General features: G+C 45.3%; 1 protein-coding gene across 8 annotated transcripts in view; it reads right to left on the bottom strand.

Annotated features, from left to right (window-relative positions):
* Positions 1-19,607, bottom strand: part of NRP1 (neuropilin 1) — a 139,629-nt gene extending 120,022 nt beyond the window's left edge. For 2 of the 8 annotated variants that reach the window (XR_009053215.1, XM_057731958.1), the window contains exons 1-2: positions 17,074-17,616; positions 13,512-13,686 (exon numbers count right to left, since the gene is read on the bottom strand). Coding sequence is in view for 7 of the 8 variants with exons in the window: in XM_057731958.1 (XP_057587941.1) it covers positions 13,512-13,686; positions 17,074-17,146 (248 nt within the window). In the remaining variant the exon portion in view is untranslated. Of the gene's footprint in view, positions 1-13,511; positions 13,687-17,073; positions 17,617-18,348; positions 18,468-18,904; positions 18,984-19,556 lie in introns of those variants that run through there. The other 6 variants (XM_057731955.1, XM_057731957.1, XM_057731954.1 and 3 more) reach the window with 5 other exon arrangements.
* Between the last annotated feature and the right edge of the window lie 310 nt (positions 19,608-19,917).

The following is a 19,917-nucleotide window of genomic DNA, read 5'->3' as shown; positions in this document are numbered from 1 at the left end:
AGCTTAGAGAGAGAAGTGGGAGGGCTGGACGGCGGGGTCTTGTCAAAAACCAAAGAAAGGTTCGGAGATCAGGGCCAGGCTAAATGGTCAGAAAAGACATCTTTGGAATTTGCTCTTACGGCACCAGGATTCCCCTGCACAAGCTGAGCCCTGTTATATTAGAGGTAAAAAGGGGCTCAGAGTGCAGGGCCCACCCCTCCCACCTTACAGACAAGGACATGCAGGCTCAGAAAGATGAAACACGCAAGCCCTCATCTACTGGAGGCTGTCTCTTCTGGAACTCAGGATCACAATGGGTTCCTAGAGGCATCACATGTGAAGGCCACACCGACCACTGAGCCAGTCTCCCGAGGGAATAAACGTGAAAACACAGGATGAACCCAAAGGAGAACAAGTTGGAGGCGTGATCAGCTGGCCCTTCTGCCTCAGCCCCAGCTCAACTTTTCCCCCCAGGGAAACATAAGAGCTTATCATCTGAGTCATTCTGTTCTCCGGGTGCAGACAAATCCGAGATGTGAGAGTGAGGAGGTGCTATGGGTTTTCTGACCAGAGAGATAAAAGAAACATCCAGAAATACCCTAGAGAACTTGTGTAAGGTTGTGGCACTGGGGAGCCAGAAGGCATGTGGAAACTAGCTATGCTGGCTGGTATGCTTGCTGTCTCGGAGGTGGCCATGCACCTGCTACTTCTTTGTCCCTCTCTCTTGGGTTGACACTTGTCCGTTGTGACACACAGCTTTAAGGACGCTTAGGAAACACTGTTATGGTGAGAGAGGTGAGAGGCAGGGGAGCAGCTGAAACCCCTCACCGTCCGCTTCAGAAAATGCCTTGGGCTGCCTCGGTCTGTCTGGTCTGTCTCCTCTCCAGGACAGCATCTTTACATGGCAGCTCTAAGACATAGGGCTTGGCTTTTACCTGGTGACGTGGATAAACATAATTATAACACCGTGCACAGGATGCATCCTGTGTTGCCCTCTCTAAGGGAGAAGTTCATGTTTTACGTCTTCCCCAGCAAGCCTGCTGTGACGTTAACCTGCATTTATTGGGGTTGCCAGCTGGAACGGAAGAAGGCCCTAAATTATTTGTGTGAAATTTATGTAAAGGTGGTTTGGACGTGAGCCCAGATAGGAATATACAATAGATAAAGTTTACAGAGTTGTGACACAGCGTCTCAAGAGTTGTGGGGATGTCAGAATGTGCTCGGCAACCTGGACTATGCCTTCAAGGTTAATACATTTGATGCCTCTAACCCCAAAACAGATTGCGGAGATGACTGTGGAACGGAAAGAAGAGCTTTCCGTCAAGCAGTACCTCTGCACATTTTTTGAGATTTAGCTGATGCTACTCACATGTAGGAATTCTAGGCTTTTCAAAGTAGAGGTTTTTAGAGGGAAAGTGTAAGCTTGACTCCACTACTCAGGAAAATGAAGGGTCTACTGTGTAAACGAGAAGTGTAAATGTGCACATTTATAGTCTGATTAAGTTAGAGCTTTTCCCAGGCAGCTGACTTGGTTCTTCAGTGCTAGATGAACACCCTGAGAAGGAGGTCATTTGGGCAATTCAATTCGGCAAATATTAATTGAGCAGCTGCTACAGGCAAAGCACCCTGGGAGGGGCTGCCAGGGCTGGGAAACACTCTCAGCCTCTGCTCTGGAGCATCTTCCGAACTAGCTGGATGAAGAGTAGCCGAATATTAATGATTATGACCAAATACAATACTGGAAGGAATGTGAGTGATGCATAAACATAGCTTTTGGGGGTGTCTGAGGACAGAGAAAGGGACCACGTTTAATCAGAAATGGCTTTGGGCAAGAAGCATCACTGTGATGGAGCCAGAAGATGGGCCATGTTGTCAGGGAGACGCAGGTCTGTGTAGAGCATCGACCCCTCGTCTATCTGGAAAGGAAATAACCCATGAAGAGGCGTGGGGTAGGAAAGCAGGGGTGAGTCTGAAGAACTCCAAGGTGGCCACTTTGGCTTAATATAAAAGGGAAGCACAGGAGAAAGGCCCGAGAGGCAGGTGGAAGCGACATGGTTTCATTTCTAGCTGAATTGAACTCATAATACAAAGCTGAGAAGCACAGATGAAGCAAAGAGGGGACGGGGAAGTCTCCACATTTCTAAGCAGAGGGGGAGGAGGAGGAGAGTCCTGTTCCTGAGGCCAATGCATCAGCACCAGGGATTGGTTAACAAGTGTTAGAACTTGAGTGTTAACAGCAGGAACGTAACAGAAAAGGTAGATGTGATGGATAGTGTAGACACGTCATGACTTAAGAGGCTTTAAACTGATTTGAGGGACAAACAGGAATCGGGAGATGTCCCAGAGTCTCAAGAGTAGGATAAGTAGGAAAGGAAGGAATCCCTACGAGAAGGAAAAGGCAGGAGAGAAGTTGTTTGTCAGGGAAGGGGTCAACTTTGATGGTTCATTTGGGGCAATGGTCTATCATTCAGGCAGTCAGCATCTCCCAGAAAGAGTCTGGAAGTTTAAGTCCAATGCTTAGGCCAAATTGAGCTGGACAGAAATTCAGGTATAACCTGAGTTGAGTGGCTCAAAAAGGCAACTCATGGAGAAGACATTCAGGTTAAAGGCCAAACGTCGGCAAGGCCTGTATTCGAATGTTGGAGCAGAAAGAGACACTAGCCCCAGAGAAGTGGGGATGAAACCAAGTTGGCGCAGGACCACGAGATGCAGGGGAGAAGAATGCGCCCGGGTTCTGGATCGCGTTGTGCAAAGGCTGAAGACGTTCAGGCCAAGAAAAGGCCACTGGTTTAGGGCATGAGATTAGTCATTGGAATCTAACGTTTGAGCAAACAATTTAGTCAATTGGAGGGGACAGAATCTAGGCTGAGAAGGGTTAAGGGAGAAAGTGGAGTTCTGGGGTGTAGGCACCACGTTCAAAGCCCTTGGGTCATAGCAAAGGGAGAGGGAGGTGAAAGATTTGTTTCAAGGGTAACAGGTCCAAGGAGGGTTTCTTTTACTCGTGCGTGGAATGTCCCACAGAATCTATTGGGTCCGGGAGGCCCACATGTCCCCACAAGAAGGAAAGCAAAGCCCCTCTGCCGGACCCCCAACCACACACAGCCGTGGTCATTTCAAAGGAAAACAGAGCGGGAGGGGCTTGGAGAGGCCGCAGACATCATTTATCATATTTGGCCATTCTTGAGGGTGAGGTGGGGATAAGGGACTAAAATAATCATCTCTTCTCAGCTGCTAGCTAAGGGCCTTCCTGCAGACGTGCTTTTTTCTGAGGCCCCTGAGAACCCCCAACCCCCACGATTGGGAAATCGGTCCTGATCAGAAGTAGGGGAGGGAGACAGCAAGGTGAGAGGGGCTGAGGCTGCTAGAAACTAAGGGAAAGCAGGAAGGATGGGAGAGACCATCAATTTTGAAACACTGATTTTCCCAGTTGCTTTTCTCTATGAAGGTATAATACAAAATCCATGTAGTTTCCTCTCTCATGGACACAACTATAACAGCACTATTTGGTTTCACTAATTGGGAAGAACAGACATCCCTGCTGTACAGCCACCATGACATTGGCTCCCACCTTAAAGGATGGGCTGGTTTCCCACGGGATAGTACTGAATATGTCCTCAGGCATCCCTGGAAAATAATGGCTTCTTAAAGGCCATTAATACTATTATCAAGTTTGTGACACTGAGACAGCATCTTCCTTGAATTTTCCAGAAATTCTACCCATCTAGATTTTTATTCTTTTAAAAATTTTATTTATTTTTTATTTTTATAGTTACTTTAAAATGTTAGTTTCTGCTGCACAGCAAAGTGAATCAGTTGCACAAGTACATATTATATATCCATTCTTTTCCAGTATAGGTCATTATAGAGTATTGAGAAGAATTCCTTGTGCTATACATTAGGTCCTTATTAGCTACCTAGTTTACATATAGTAGTGTAGGTTTTTAGAAGACTGCAATTATGATACACACTTAACCAGGCAACTTATTATAAAAACACTGAGAAATTCTTGTTGGCTGAATACACGCTGAGCAGGAGATACCATCTCTATTGTGGATGTGTGCCGTGCTCTTGAAATATTTATGTGTCTCCTCCCAAGGATGCAGACTTTATTGTTTACAGTCTGAACTTATTTTAAGGAACAAAACCTGCGGATGCACTTCCTGTTAGAGTAATACCTAGGCTTTATTTAACATATTTCTCTTGTATTCCTAAGATATTTCCACCTACATTATCTCATCCACGCTGTGTTACTGAGATTGGTAGAGGAAGGAAAGCATTTTGTTTTCTTCAGAAAGAGAAGGGAAAAGATTAATTGAAGCTGTGTCTAGGTCCACACAGACCTTGATGTCGTTCCCTCTTCCTGAGCCACACTGGTTAACTCTGTCCAAACCATGGTATTAACGGTGACAACCAAGCCATTCATAGATTGCAGCCCAGCACATACCACCTGTGTCCTGTCTCACAGACGGCGATGTATGGCAGAGGGGCAATTATAACCTAGGTCCCTAATTCTCACCAGAACACTTTTTCACAAGGAGCTGCTAACATGGCCCCCTGAGAATCAGAAATCCCCAGCTCGTGTTAATGAACTAACACACACATCAGGTATGATGCTAACACAGCTACACAGGGAGATGAGGATGTGTCTTGAAGGACTGAACCAATATAGCCTAACGGTTACTCAGTAGTGGCCCCAGCCAGGGACAAAGAAATTGGCATTGGAATAAAAGGTAAGGAAAATGCAAAACTTTTTCCTTGGGGGTGGGAGGGGAAGGAAAATTCCAATCAGTGCTAAAGAAACAAACAAACAAAAAAACAACCCACCCTTCCCTCAGCTTAGTGTCAACAACCTTTATTGAAAAATCAAGTTATGGGCTACCTCTCGTAGGTGTCAGTACACCTAAAAAACAACATAATCCTGAATCAGACCAAGTCAACCCAGTGCCACCAAGTTTGTGGGGCTCAGTGTCCTTCATTTTCTTTGAGTCAAGAGTGTGTTCTTTTTTCTTTAAATTTGGAAATTGAGTGCTTTCTGATTTTTTAAAGCTATCCAGCCAGGACTAAGATTTTGACCACATCTTAACTTTTTTCATGCCATTTCACTGACCAAGGGCATCTTACACAATAGCTGACCTGCTCACAGCATACGGTGGTTGGTGAGTGAGATGAGGAGTTGGAATTGTGACTACACTGACTGGCCTTTGCCTCCTCTGGCTGTTCTAAAGAAATGTAAGAACTCGAACAGGGAGACATTTAGCATCCTCTTTCAGACGGGACTTGGCCGCACTCTCCGTGACATGCCAATCTATCACAGAAGCAACAAGCCATCACCTCCAACCTGGCCAGCTGCTTGTACAAGTATCTGAACAGATAAAAACAAAATACTCTGGAGCGTCTGTTTCTTCTCAAAAAACACTCTTCTGTTTCTCATAGGAACCCAGTGCCTTGAGCAAACATTCTCTCTTTAACCCTTACAGAGTCATTGTGGCCAACACAAGTACCGAAATCTTACAGAAAGGGGGGCTGTGAAAAAGCAAAACTTTCCTGCTATTTGCCTGAGATTAAGTGAACAAGGGGTGTTTGGAAGAGAACCCAGTCTTCTTACTCCTGGGCTTGTAAGGATCCGGTATACAGCTGGTATCTCATATGTCCCTTGGACCAATTGTATAAATGGAAACTTTGTGCTGCCTGGTTACCAGGTTTCAAATAAATATTGCATTTATGTGTGTTTTGTGTTTTCAAACTCCATCAACAAAAGGAACCAGAATTTAGATACTCCCCCTGCCGCATCCCACCGCAAATTTCATTGCCAAGTTAAGACAAGTTTTGACTCACTGGAAAAGCAGCAATTGGTTGGAAGTTTCTGTGCACGAGGCTTCACTTAGTCCAAACTAAGAGTTTAAAAATTAAGTCCTTCCTCAGAATTAGCTGGTTTTTTTGTATGTGTTTCTTAGAAGAAAATGACTGCTGGATAAAAAATAATCTAGTCGTATTTCATTTGAATTTTCTCATTCAAAAAGTATATCCCAAGCCCCTTGGATCACAAAGATGGAAAGATATTTGGTGCAGCAGCTGAGCATTTGGGGTCAGTTAATTTCACTTTTCTAAGCCTTGGTGCTATCATCTGCAAAATGGGGGTGATAAAAAGATGAAGTGAGATGAAGCCCAGAGCGTTCCGTGACCACGTGGTAGCCACAGAGGACCCAACAGCAAGAACCAGCCACAACGACACCTTTCTATCAATGTTATGTGGCAGCCTGGATGGGAGGGGTGTTTGGGGGAGAATGGCTACATATGTATGTACAGCTGAGTCGCTTTGCAGTGCACCTGCAACTATCACAACATAGTCAATCGGCTATACTCCAATATAAAATAAAAAGTTAAAAAAATTAAAATAAAAAAAGTTAAAAAATAAATAATAAATATTCTATTATTTAGATTACAGGAAAAAAAACACGTTGACCATAAATAGGATATAAGATATGTGCAATACAGACCTGGGCTTGATGAGGAGAAAAACTATGTTACGAGCAATTGAATGGATGGAAGCCAAAAGATTTTTTTTTCCTCTGTGTTTCTGCAGAATTTAGTAAAATTCTGAATGAAAGCAGTTCACTTTCTAAGCTATCTGTAAAGACTAAACGATTCCCGCCATAAGCCACCATAACGTGTTTGGCGTGCTTCACAGCCAGTCTGAGAGTTATCCCAACCCCCGTGCCATCCTAACTGACCTGGATCCCGGACACAGTTCAATCAACCAGAGAAGAGCAGGAAAAATCTTCTTCAGAGGTGCTATGTTCTGCCAAGTCACTGACTCCTACAATCAGCATTGATTACAAACACCCAATTAAGAGGCATTTGGAACCTGATCTGAACACTAATCTTGTCTCTTGTTTTTCTTTAGGCTTAACGATCAGCCTTGATGAATATTACAATAACATTAGTTAAGTTTATTTTATAGCCTCCCTCACAAGCACACGCACGCACATATGTGTTTGTGTGTGTGCTTCTGCCGAAGGATGTCAGCACGCGTGCAAGTATCAAGTTTTATGCTGGAAGGAAAGGAGCTGAGAACACGCATGCCGGCTGAAGGCATATGTCTCCCTTGGATTCATTTTGAAGTGCCTCCTCCCCAAAGTGAAATCTGGTTGGAAATGCCATGCACATGTTGATTCAATTGGATAAGATTTCAACTAATCTTCTCTTTTAGCTTCTCATAAAGGTAGCTTTTTTCAAATTACGGAAACGCCTAACACACAACAACCTGGTAATACTCAAGATTCATTATGATCCAGTGTGATTGCTTATCGGAAGAAATAATAAAGGAAATTAATTTTATTAAACACATGAGGTTCTGTTCAAATTAAATCAGTGCTAATGGGGAAAGAAATCAAAAGGAAGAAAGTATATAATTATCTGCCTGAGCAGCATCCAGAGATGCTGCAGGTGCCTGCGACCACCCTGACCTCCGCTGTTCAGAGAAGAGTTCATTTTTACCCGCTCAATAGTTTTTTAATTGAATTTAGCTTGACGGGGGTGCCTCTCATGTTGCCCATGGTGGGAAGTTACTTGAGATCAAAATCAGCAATGAAAAGAGGAGGAAAAATAAAGCAAAGGAAGATCGTTCTGAATTTGCCTTGCATAGAAAGCAGGCTCTGGACCGAAAGCCTTGTGTTTATTTTAACAGAACTGTAGTATAAGCAAGAAATATATTTCTATACTGGTCACTGAAAAAGAATGAGAAACAATGCTTCAGTAGGACTGTTTTTAGATTAGAACAGTACATATTTTTTTTCTATCCCCATTACAAAGAGCTTGGCGATCTTCAAAAGATAGTACAGGCAGACTTCAAGACTATGGTTGAGTTTTGTCCGATTTTGAGATTTATAAAAATGGAATCACATAAGTCAGGATGGTAGCTGCCCTTGAGGCGAAAGGTCAGAGACTGAAAGTGGACAAGAGGCGGCCTCCTCATAGGAAGCTGGAAATGTTTGCTCTGTTGGGTGAAATGGATGTGCTCACTCTGTAAAATTGTATCAAATGTTACACTTACTTTGTATACTTTTCTAGATATAGATTATAATTTAATAGACTTTTATATTTAATATAGAAAAAAGAGAAGCAGGGAATTCCCTGGTGGTTAAGAATCTGCCTTCCATGGTGATGACCTAGAGGGGTGGGATAAGGAGGGTGGGAGGGAGGCTCAAGAGGAAGGGTATATGGGGATATATGTATACATATAGCTGATTCACTTTATTGTACAGCAGAAACTGGCACAACATTGTAAAGCAATTATACTCCAATAAAGATTTGAAGAAAAAAAAAAAGAATCCACCTTCCAATACAGGGGATGCGGGTTTGACTCCTGGTAGGGGAACTAAGATCCTGCATCCCATGGGGCAACTAAACCCATGCACCACAACTAGAGAGAAGTCCGCAACAAAGACCCAGCACGGTCAAAAAAATCAAAAAACAAAAAACAAACAAACCTCCCAAAAAACGAAAAAAAAAGAAAAAAGAGAAGCATTTTTAGCAGAAAATACCCACTGTTTTCCATAAAACAAAGTCTTTGCTTTGGTCTAAGTGATGCTCTAAAACCCAAGACTAGGACTAGAGGGACACCCTGCCTTGGATACAAAAATCTCACTAATTAGGATAAACAGTGCATTAATGCAATTAAAAAAAAATAAAAATCAATGCAAAAATCCATGCCAAAGTAAAGATCAAAACAAAAAATAACACTTTGGAAAAACCAAAATGGAACTTGCAGTCCCCAAATTCCCTATAAACGACAAAGTGACCATTGTATAATTACATTTCCAGGAATAATCAGATTTGAGGAACTAAGCGCAGATTAATTTTCATTCAATGAATTTATATCCTGTGAAAATAAATGAAAATAGATGGTGTTGCAAAGTTTATAAGTTAGGAAATTTTTAAAGTAGCCTCGAAGACACAATGTGTGATTTATTCCAACAAACTGCCCAAACTTGAGTATCGTCTCTATTTAATTACAGTTTTATTGTGTTTAAACTTCATATGAAGTTACAAGAGTGAAATCTTCCTTTGATTGCACTGAATTAAGAAAAAGACACCGATTTATTGGTTACACAAAGAAGAGGCTACAAATCTAAATTAAAGATAGAAAAGCATCTCTGCGATGTTAGCCTTGTGCCTTGGTGAAATCCTGCAAAACAGCTCTGACAAATCAGGCAGTGGAGTCAGGAACTTGTTGCTCAGAAGACGTCACTTCTCCCCCGTCACCACCACCTTTTTAGACTCTCTTTCTGGAGCTTCACATTCATTTTCTTAATGTTTTTAACCCAATGTCTGTGAAATTTTTATTGCTCCCCAGATGACGACATCTGATCTGAATGTAACCACACACCTCTTTGCTCAGCAGTATTTGTCACAAACCATTATAAATTATCATGCTGATAGTTTGCATTGCTGGGAAACCGGAAAAGCTCCATAAATTCTAACTACTGTATCAATGACATTCTTGTTTATTATGCAGATATAAAGTTTTATGAGAGTCAAGATGTCCGCTTTACCACTGAAGGGAACTCCAGTGGAGTAAGATCCAACCAGCTCGATGTAAATATTGAAAACCATTTTCAATGCACAATGCACACTGCTTTCTGACAAACACTCAGCAGGTGGCTTTTTCTTTCTTTTCTGCTTTCCACTCAGTCTGACACTTCACAAGCATGGAGGAGTTTGCTGGTGCAAAGGGAAGAAATCAGATTCCTCCTTTTCCCTCAGAGTCTTCTCCATTCAGAACATTCTATAGCCACCTCTGGTATCAGCATCACAATAAAACCAGGCAGACTATTTAGCTAGAAATACCAGCCCGAGATTACCCTGCAGACAGATGCTCTATAGCTTCATGGATTAACTGACTGACACCACACCTTGTTCAATGAAAGAATTCAAGGAGTTCTAATATTATGTTTTTGATGTTTATTTGTAATGAAACCTGATTCAGGGGTGGCATACACATGGATGGTTGAATTTTAAAGCTACCGGGCACAACTTGGACGTTCATTTTCCTTACGAAAATATCTCCCTTTGATATCTACTGTAAAAAACTTTTTGTAAGGTTAGCACAGGTTAATTACGTACTGGGCCATTCTTGGCATTCTTCACATGAGAGGCTGTGATTGTGTGCATTTCACTGTATGGTTAAAATTATGAGAGAATATTTTAATTTCATGATAAAGAAAACAGTAAAATAGAAATAAAAAATATTTTTCCTGCCAGAACTTGTCTATTTCATTATTTATTTATCCCTACACTCTAAGAAACAATTGATTACTTGGGTCGCCAGGATGTTTTGCAATAAGTAAATGTGTGAAGGAATCAATTTCTTGAGCTTTCCCATTATGAAAGTTGACTATTCAAATACTGACAGTTTCAAGAGAAATGCAGGGTGTGTTATATGTAGATCATCCCATTACTGGATCAACATATTTAGTTTGTTTAGTTTCCTAAGTCCAAATGTTCTAACAATCACCAAGTTGTTAAAGATATCCTAAGAATGATAATAACTGCTTCTGAGAGGAGCTTCTAACTTTTCAAAAGGCTTTCATATCCACTACCCTATTTTACCCTACTATAACACTGGTACAGCAAGTACTTTTTACTGCTATTAGACATATAATCTAGCTGAAACAGGGAAAGACATTAAATATCTCAAATAAGACAAACAGTTTGCTCTTAACAGAAATGATAACTAAAAGCTTACCAGTTTTCTGAACATGTGTCCTCTCAAACACATTTTTGGAAGTAGCTTAATAAAAACTAAAACCCCCCACAATCCACCAAAACCCCCAAATCTATATTTTTGCATATCCAACATAAACTTTGGAAGTCTATAAATCTCTTCCTACAGAAGTTTCTGATGCTTTCCATTTTTCTAGAGAATTCTAACCCCCTGTAGATTTTAAAGCTGGGGATTCTTCCCACAACCAAAAGGAGATAAGAACTGTACCACATTTGTAGAATTTTCAACTACAATCTTCAATAACCAGGAGTCATGTGGACCAGTCAGGAAAAATAGTGACGTCAAATGTCTTAAGTTGGTCTTCCTATATCATTTTTGGAATTTTTACTGATAAAATGATCAGTTAGCAACACTTGAAAACATGGCACAAAGATATTTTCCAGAGCCACAATCTCCATTGACTACATCAAGCTAAATACATCAGGCTTCAAGACTGGCCAGGAGATGGCTCCTTCGTGGAGAAAAAATCCTCACTTGCTACACTTAAGAAACCACCTTACTCTGTAGCATTAAAAAACAAAACCAAAACTCACTGTCATGATTCCAGAAACAGTCTTCTTGGCCATGTCAATTTCTTGCTGATATCACTAAAGTGGTCCCTTACTCTGAGTTATAATCATCCCTTTTCTCATTATCTTTAAAAAACAAAACTAACAAAAAAAGTTCATCCCCCCATTCCCACCACACTCTACCTCACATCATGATCCGGCAGAGAATTATCTAAGGTTTGCTGTGTGCCAGACACTTGTAAACATTTTACACACGTTAACTCACGCATCGGGCTTCCCATTCTTACACGCCTGTGCAATTGGGTGCTGGAGCTGGCCCACACCAGCTCACTAGAACCAAATGTGCACATCTCTTTGCAAGACTGTGCACAGTGACATCATATGGGTAGTTTGAAATTGGCTGTGGTGGGAATATTTACACTGCAGAAACTGGCAAATATCACAGATCAGGGCTTGACCCTCCCCAGATCCAGTTGTTAACATTGACCAGCACACCCCTGCTAATACCTATTCTGAATTCTTTAACTATTATATTACACATATACATGGTCAAAACTCTCAGATCCGAAATCAGTGAGCATGAGTTTCCTGAAATCTAATAGCACCTTATTTTGAGGAATAATGTTATTACTTGAGTATGTTTTACCAGAGTCTCTTAAAAATATCTCCTATAGCAGTTTGTCTTGTCAAAATGAAAAGCATAAAACAAAACAAAGTAAAATGAAATGGAAAACAAGTCTTCAGGTTGTTTAGGTGATTGACATTGTAAAAACCACTATACAGAATACTGGCCAAAAAAAAGTGAATTCTCTGTTTCTAAGAAGTTACTGGAACACTCTATTAATGGCAACTTTCACACAAGATTAAAAAGTCAATAAAATGCCCTGGAGCACTTCTGAATCACAGAACAAAGATTAAATTGAAATTGGCATAATTTTACTATGCTGTAGTGTCTGCTGATTATTTGGAAATTGATCAACAGTACATGAATGTATGCTAATTCTCCAGGCACCAGATGTTGAATTAACCAGATGACCTCATTTCCCTGACCATGAAAAACGAGTTTACCCCACCAAACCAACAGGTTCTTGAGGACTTCCTACAGGTGGGAATATTTTCATGCTATTCTGTTCTTCTCTAAAAGGGTTATGTGTTGGCCAAGAAAATATTTTAAATAATGAAACTGACTCATTTTAAAACTTGGGAAAACATAGCAGTGCTTGAGAAACTTTAGAAGTGAGATTTAAATAGATTACTCTTGTTTGCTAAAAAATTATTTATATATCTAAATGTCATTAAAGGTTGATGTTCAGGTTCAAGGCTCTGGAGAACATACCACGTGCAGTGTGACAGAACAGGATGACGTGGACAAGGCAGAGACAGGTGGTCTGCTGGATGTCCAGTGAGAAAAGCAAATTTGGATCCAAGTGGACTGCAGCTTGCAGTGTTAAAACATACTTGCCAACTGTGGAAAGCAAAACCTACACACACTTCTTTCATACGATGTGAGGAAATATAATTTAGATTGTCCCTCTAGTGAGAATGTTTTCATAATAATGCAACCTGGCATAAATTGATACTTTGTCACTTAACTATAGAAGGAGAGAGGAAAGCAAAAGCACGTGAATAAACATCATATTTATCGTGCATTAACAATTATTTTTTAGCATTTTTCCATAAGAGACTTGAAATCATTAATCTACTATAAAAATCCTTCATTAGACTTACCCTACATTCCTTGGTTTTTTTTCGATGACAATTTGCTTTGGTCATGTCAAACTCAGTAAGATAAACACAGTTCTTAGATCACCAAATACGTCCCAGATTTGTTTAAAAAAATTACCCAACCTCACCGTCTGCCAATGCACTACATGGGAGTGACCTATGATACTGAATAAAAACTCAAGTGAGAGTTTGGGTTTCTAATTCTTCGCCTTTCCAGGAACAAAAGAAACATATATACACATTTCTTAGCAAAAGAGTTCCCAAGCCAAAAGTGTTAACAGGAAAAAGAATATGAGAGATTACACATTTAAATATAATCTCCCTGGTTTAGGGAACTCAGAAATCACTTCGCATAATTTAATTTCCATACCACTGACACATGATCTGGCCCAGATCGGAATTCCTCCTGGATCCTTTTACATCCTAGATGGTTCACAGGCTTCCCCCCCCCCCGTAGACACCTGCTCCCACTAGATGGTGCTGTGGTGCCCTGTACAAACATTCTCACTTACTTGCAGTCTCTGTCCTCCAAATCAAAGTGAGGGTTGAAGTTAATCATAATTCTCTGATATGGGTCCGGAGCTTGAATCAGCCATTCACATTTTTCACTTGGGTGATAAGAATGAGGATAACCAGGAGATGTAAGGTACCCGGGGCTTTCAATTTTGATAGTATCACCACATTTATCTGCAATAAAAATAATAATTTAGTAGATCTTTCCCTGACAACCAGTTAGGTATTCTAACTTTACATATAAATGCCTGGTTATTCAACATTCCATAACTTTTTAAGGGGAGCTCCAAGAGGTGCCTGCAAGTCCTTCAGGTGGCGCCAATAGCAACAGGCCACCAAAGAACACTCTTTGATCTCAGGAAGTTGGTTCAGGAGGAAAGTGGACTGAGAGCAGATAGGACTCCACCCCCACCCCCCACAAAGTTCCCTCCCAAGAAAAAGGTCTTCTAGCATTAAAAACATTACGTTCCCTGCATGAATGTTAACATGGTCCCCAGGGAGCTTCTCCTAGACTTAATTATCCCCCCAGAAGTGTAATCGCATTAAGTAGCAAGTTCTAAGTGAAGGCGACTAAAAGATGCTATTCGACCCCTTGTGTTGTTTTTTGATGATAAGCCTGGTCTGTGTCATTGATCAGTGGGGACTGCCATCTAGGACTTCAATTGGCTTAAAGCCAAACCTTTTTTGTTGTTGTTTTATCTGCCCATAAATCTAAGTGATTTTGGGTTATCTCTGCTCTTGAGGTCCAGATCATCAGAGAACAAAGTATATGTGGTGAAGCAGAAATAATTCTGCTCTACTGCTCCCAGTAAAGTTGCTCAGCCTTGGAGACCAGATGAAAGTAACTGGGCAGAAAGAAAAATAAATAGCCACACAGCATTAATTCTAATTACGTACATGTTGGAAAAAAAACTCCACCACACGGAGGTCTGGGTATCACATATGGTGCGCTACATGCTCACATTTTAGGAAAGGTGAACTAACTAGTTTTGAGCCTTCCGTTCAAAAAACCCCAAAGCCAAAGTGATTCACTGAGAGCCAAAGAAACCAGTCTCTGGACTGCTTTATTGTTCAGTGTGGACCCTCATTGTCACTTTTTATGATGGATTTCATACTGGAGAGCTTCAGCCTGAAACGCTGCCACATTTATTGATGCTTAATTTTGAGCAATAAAAATTCGATGCATAAACTATGTAAGAGGAACAGGTATGAAAGCAGTGAAATATAGAAGCCTATCAATCACAAATTTTCAGTAATGGTATATATAGATTTTAATATTGCATCTAATAGATTCCCTGTGGAAAGAGAATGGCATTCTTTGCTCTCAGCATGAATTTATAAATCTACAGAATTTTATTACAGGAAAACCAGGTCAAATGGAAATGAAAGATGAAGTGCACATCAAAAATGCATAAAGCTACATGCATTACAGAAATCATTTCCCATAAATTAAAAAGAAGATAATATAAATTATATTGTTTTTCTCAATTGCTAGATGTTTTTGACTTTGTTTCTCAGACTGGGGGGTAGCCTTATACGGGTTTCCTCTGCCTTGGCTTTTAGAAGCTTAAGGTTTGCCAAGAAGAAATGATGTTGTAACTGGAGTTCAGAATCTCAGCTAATGATCATATTGGACTCTGTTATGTGATTCTGCCGAGGCTCTTACATTATTTTAAATGTGCAGAAAACTTGGAAAGCGACCCCATCTCATTAAGTCTCCTCCAGCTCTGTACAAACATCATGGCAGTGTCTGGCATCTGTTAGAGGAGTGAAATAAAACAGCACTGCTTGTAGCCACTCGACAGAGTCACTTCAGAAGACATTTAGGTGGACTCGGTACCACACCAGAGCTCTTTAATCTGTGACTTCTGAGAAAGTGACAGTGTAATAAGATAATGCGGACTCCTAGACTCCCTGGCTCTGTTAAATCTCTCTAACAGTTGATTAAGAAAGAGCAGTTTCTAATGATTCTGGACCATTAGTCCTAAATAAGGTTAATGAATTAATTTAGCAGACACTGGTACTTGGAGGAGGTGGACATGGCTGGAAGAGGTCTGCTGAGCTACAGAGGCATTAACTGGCTCTAGTCACAGCAAGCACAGCAACATGGGTTTAACCAGCCAAGTCACTGATTGAAGCTCAGGGTCTCAGCATTCCCTATGTTTCTGCTAAGGAAATTAAGAAGTGTATATATCTCTTATGTATGTACACACACACACACACACACACACACACATGTACACAGAGACATATGGAGCTCACAACCTAAAGTCTGAAAGCTATTTGCATTGGATTTCAAATCCACCCTGTGAACACTGCCACCGATTTAATCTCCGGAGTTGTGGAGGCAGAGGTTGGGTTACTGTAATTTCTAAAGTCTAACCACTTGAGCTCTTTCAACTGGAGGTGAATGTTATTTCATTCTCTGCCAGACTATAGAAAGATGCCATCATCTGAGGTTCATTAATAAATTGAACTACACGTTCACAATTGTGTGTGTGTGTGTGTTGCTTCCAAGCGTATCTTTTAGAACACTGCTTGGTAGCTGTTGGGGAAATCTATGGCTTCAATCATGAAACCTCCAAAAAGCATATTAGAGAGATTAACTTCCATCATAAAGATGTGATTTACATTCCTCTCGGTATGAACCCCTCCACTTGCGGTCTCTTATTAAAACATTATACCGCCCTAAGTAGCGGATGGTCTTTCCTTCTAATTACTCTGATTGAAATCTAAGCCAGGCAAAAGTAAATATTTGATAATTAGTTAATAATAATTGCTAAAGACTTACTGTAAAGATAATGCCATCCCCTTGCTTCCACCTACTTTACACTGTAAGTCAAACATGCCTACAACCAGATCCCATTTTAAAACACATTATTTAGGTTACAGGATACTGTTTATAACCCAGCACGGTCTTCCATTTACTTAGCAGCGAGTAGTTTTAAACGCTAAGTGGAAGCTACAACTAGGTTAGGGATTTTCAGATATCCCGATGCCTTACGCTGTATATATCAGATTCCTTTACTGACACGATGTAACTTTCATTCATACTCCAGACGGATCAGGGCCGCTTTACAAAAGCGGAGGAGGGGTTGCATCCATCAGCAAACCGCTATCTCCTTGCAGGCACCCACCAGAGGAAACAGTTTGGGGGAGCTCCTCGAGAACCAGGAAGTTCTCCTGGTAGTGTTCATTAACTTTCAACAGCCATCAGATTTTTGAAAGAGAGTCTCATCTAATTGCCTTGGGGAGGAAACATTATTAAGATAATTGGTGTGCTGATCTGGGAAGGTAGGCAGCTCTGCCTTGGAGCGGAGGTAGGAAAAGCCCCATAGCCCAACAACCAACTTGAGGAGGGAGTCAGAGGACTTGAAATCTCCCTGCCCTACACCGACGGATCTTATTTCTTTATTTCTCCGCCTGGATAAAAGTTTCCTTCGCCCGGGAGGCTGCTCTCCCCGGTGGATCCCGGCAGCTGGGCGCGGGTCCGGGGGCCGGACGCGAGCAGCCTGGAGCCGGGTTCACCCCCGCGGCCGCGCGCCTCCGCCTGTCACTTACCGTTGCGGAAAGCGCCGGCCGCGGCGAGGACCAGGGCGAGCGCGGCGCACAGGAGCGGCAGCCCCCTCTCCATCCTCCCTTCGCCGGGTCTCCGGGCAGACGCGGGAGAACCGAACGTGCGGAGAAAACAGAGCACCGGGGCGATCTCAACAATCCGGAGCGCTTCCACTCCTCCCAGAGCTATAAAATCCTCAGTCCGTCTTGGAGAAAGGAAAGCGGCGAGGCAATGCCGTGATCCGAGAGAAACGCTCCTCTTTTTGTGTCTCAAGTCGCCTGCATCCTGTCATTTAGCTCCGGTTTCCTCTCTCTTTTCCCACACTTGTTCCTCTTCCAGGAGCCACTGCCCGGGCCATGTCTCAAAAAGGGGGGGGGGGGGGAGGAGGAGGGACGTAGAGAAACACACACCAACGCCAATTTCCAGAAAGAAAAAAAAAAAAAAAAATCCGGCTTGTTTCTGGACGCGTTGGAGCCGAGGAGCTGGCGCCCAGGGGAGGTCCAGGGTGTCTGCGCGAAGGAGAGGAGCAAGCAATGAAAAGAGGAGCGGGAGACAGAGGAGTTTCACCAACTGCGCCCCCGCCTCCCCCACCTCCTCCTCCCCTCCCCTTCTGGAGCCCTTCCCTCGCATCCTCCCGCCCCTCTCCCCGCACAGGCTCGCCAGCAACTGCCTGACAGGAGACGGGGAGGAACAAGTTTCCCTCCGTGTGCGTTCCCCGTCCGTCTGTCCCTCTCCCCCGCAGGCCCTGCTGGGATCTTCCCGGGAAGGGAGGCCCCGGGGCTCCGCGCCCAGGACGGGGTGGCGGGTGTGTTCGGGGGACGGGGCGTCGGGGTCGGTGGCAGCGCCGGGGTCGGGCTAGCCCACCTCGGCGTGCTCGCTCGGACCCCTGGGGGAGCGCGAGGCAGCTCGGCCAGGATCTCGGGGATCCGCCGGCGAGGCGTGCGCCGCGCCCGGGAGGGGGCGGCCGCTTCTCCCCACTCCCAACGCCCGGCAGGCGCCCGGGGCGGCCGGGTCGTGACCTGGGGCAGGAGCCGTAGGGCGCCCGTGGACGCTGCGGGTCAGGCCCGGAGGGGCGGACGAAAGCTCGGCAGGGGTGGGGGACGCACCCCGGGGCCGGGCGAGGGTCGGCAGCGTCGCTGCCACGTAGGGCCGAGTCAGTAGACACGCGCGGGCGAGGCTGTGCTGCAGCCCCTCCCGGCCTCCCTGCCCGGCACCGGGGCGCGCGGCGGGGCGCCTGGAGCACCCGGGTGCCCGCCGCGCGCCGCGGGCTCCATTGTTACCAGAGATCTGGTGTCCTTGCCCCGGGGCAGAGGGGACGCCGGAGGGTGGGAGCTGTGCGCCTTCCAGCTAGGGGGCAGTCGTCGCCCGACCCCGCCCAGCCGCCTGACTCGGAACCCAGGTGCCGGGGGGTTGGAAATGAGGGGTGCAGCGGCGCGGGTTCCCGTGCATCCCGGGGGGAGGGGAAGAGTGGCGGGGGCGGGGCGTTGTTCTCGGCAGGGCTCTCACCGTGCCCGCTCCGGCCACAGGCCGTCCTCACGCCGGCCCTCCAGCTCCTGCCCACCCCCGCCACCCACGGCGGCGCGTCCCCTCGGTGGGCTGGAGGACCCGCGGTTCCATCCCCGAGGGCTTTCCGGGAACTGCCGCAGAAAGCCTCTGCGGATAGGAATAGCGAGGACATTGCACGGAACAAACAGGTTCTGGCCTCCAGTCAGGCCCTTGAGAGGAGTAAATGCCCGCGGACCCCCTCTGAAGGAGTCTGCGGGGAAGGTGAGAAGGTCAGCCGCCTTCTGGGAATGGCGTTTCTGCACACATACCCAAGCAGAGCCTTATTCCTACCTGGCGCAAAGAGCTGGCAAAAGAGATTTAGGAATGTTGGCAGGGAGACTCCGGTCAAAGGTTTTGGCGGAAGAACTAGGGGCGGGACGGGAGAGAGGCGGCCCCGGGCGCGCGGGCCCCGGGCGCGGGCTCCCCGCTCGCGGGTGGCGGCCGGGGCGCGGTGACGGGCGCGGATTGGGGTGCCGGCGAGCCCCACGCGGTGCAAAGCTGCACCCCGGGCTCGCCCGCCAGCGCCCGGGGAGTCCCCGCCTCCAAGTTGGAGACCGGCCCCCTGGGCGCCGCGAGTCGCCCGTCCCCCGAGCGCCTCTTCCCCCTCCCTGGTTGCCTCCTTCTTGGCTTATCCCGCGGGGTGGGAAGGTGGCCCTAGAGGCCGGGAGGCAAATGCCTGGGTGGAGAGGAAGGGGCGGTGGCGGGGCGAGACCGGGCGCCAGCCGCGCCCCGCGCAGACCCCGGGGAGCCCGCGCCGCTGAGGGAAGCCCGGGCGCTTGGCTACCGCGGGCGCGCGACGCCTCCTCCCCGCCTTCCTCGCAGTCCCCGGCGCACCCCTGCCAGTCCCAGTCTCCGGCTGCGCGGGGACAACGGCATCATCAGATTTGGGGTGACCCCGGGCGACCTCAGCCCGAAGCTCGGAGGGAGAGGCGCCTCTCCAAACCTGGCAGGGTGACAGGGAATGGGAGCCGGGCGGCGCAGCGCCGGGGCGTCCTGGAGTCACAGCGGCCCGCCTCCTTCCTAGTGGGAACTGCGCGGCCGCGCGCGCTCGGGGGACCGGTTTTGACCCGTGTGTGCCTCCGCGGGGTGAGCGAGGGGGCACATGCGGAGACTTGAGCTGTGTTGTTTTTAGAAAACTGCCGCCAATCTCTCTTCCCCTTTCCCTGCTGAGTGTGCATTTCCCAGCCTGGATCCACCAGCTGACACATGAAGCCACCAGACCCTGAGCTCGGAGAGGCACTGCCCCCGCTCTGCAGCCTCGCCCCCCGGCTCCCTCCCGCCTTGCCCGGGAAGGGCTCCTCCCG

Source organism: Hippopotamus amphibius, chromosome 4 (assembly GCF_030028045.1).
Source record: "Hippopotamus amphibius kiboko isolate mHipAmp2 chromosome 4, mHipAmp2.hap2, whole genome shotgun sequence".
In the NCBI taxonomy this organism is placed as follows: Eukaryota; Metazoa; Chordata; class Mammalia; order Artiodactyla; family Hippopotamidae; genus Hippopotamus; species Hippopotamus amphibius.
Note: the sequence above shows the minus strand (reverse complement) of the source record. Positions and strands in the feature narration are given on the sequence as shown.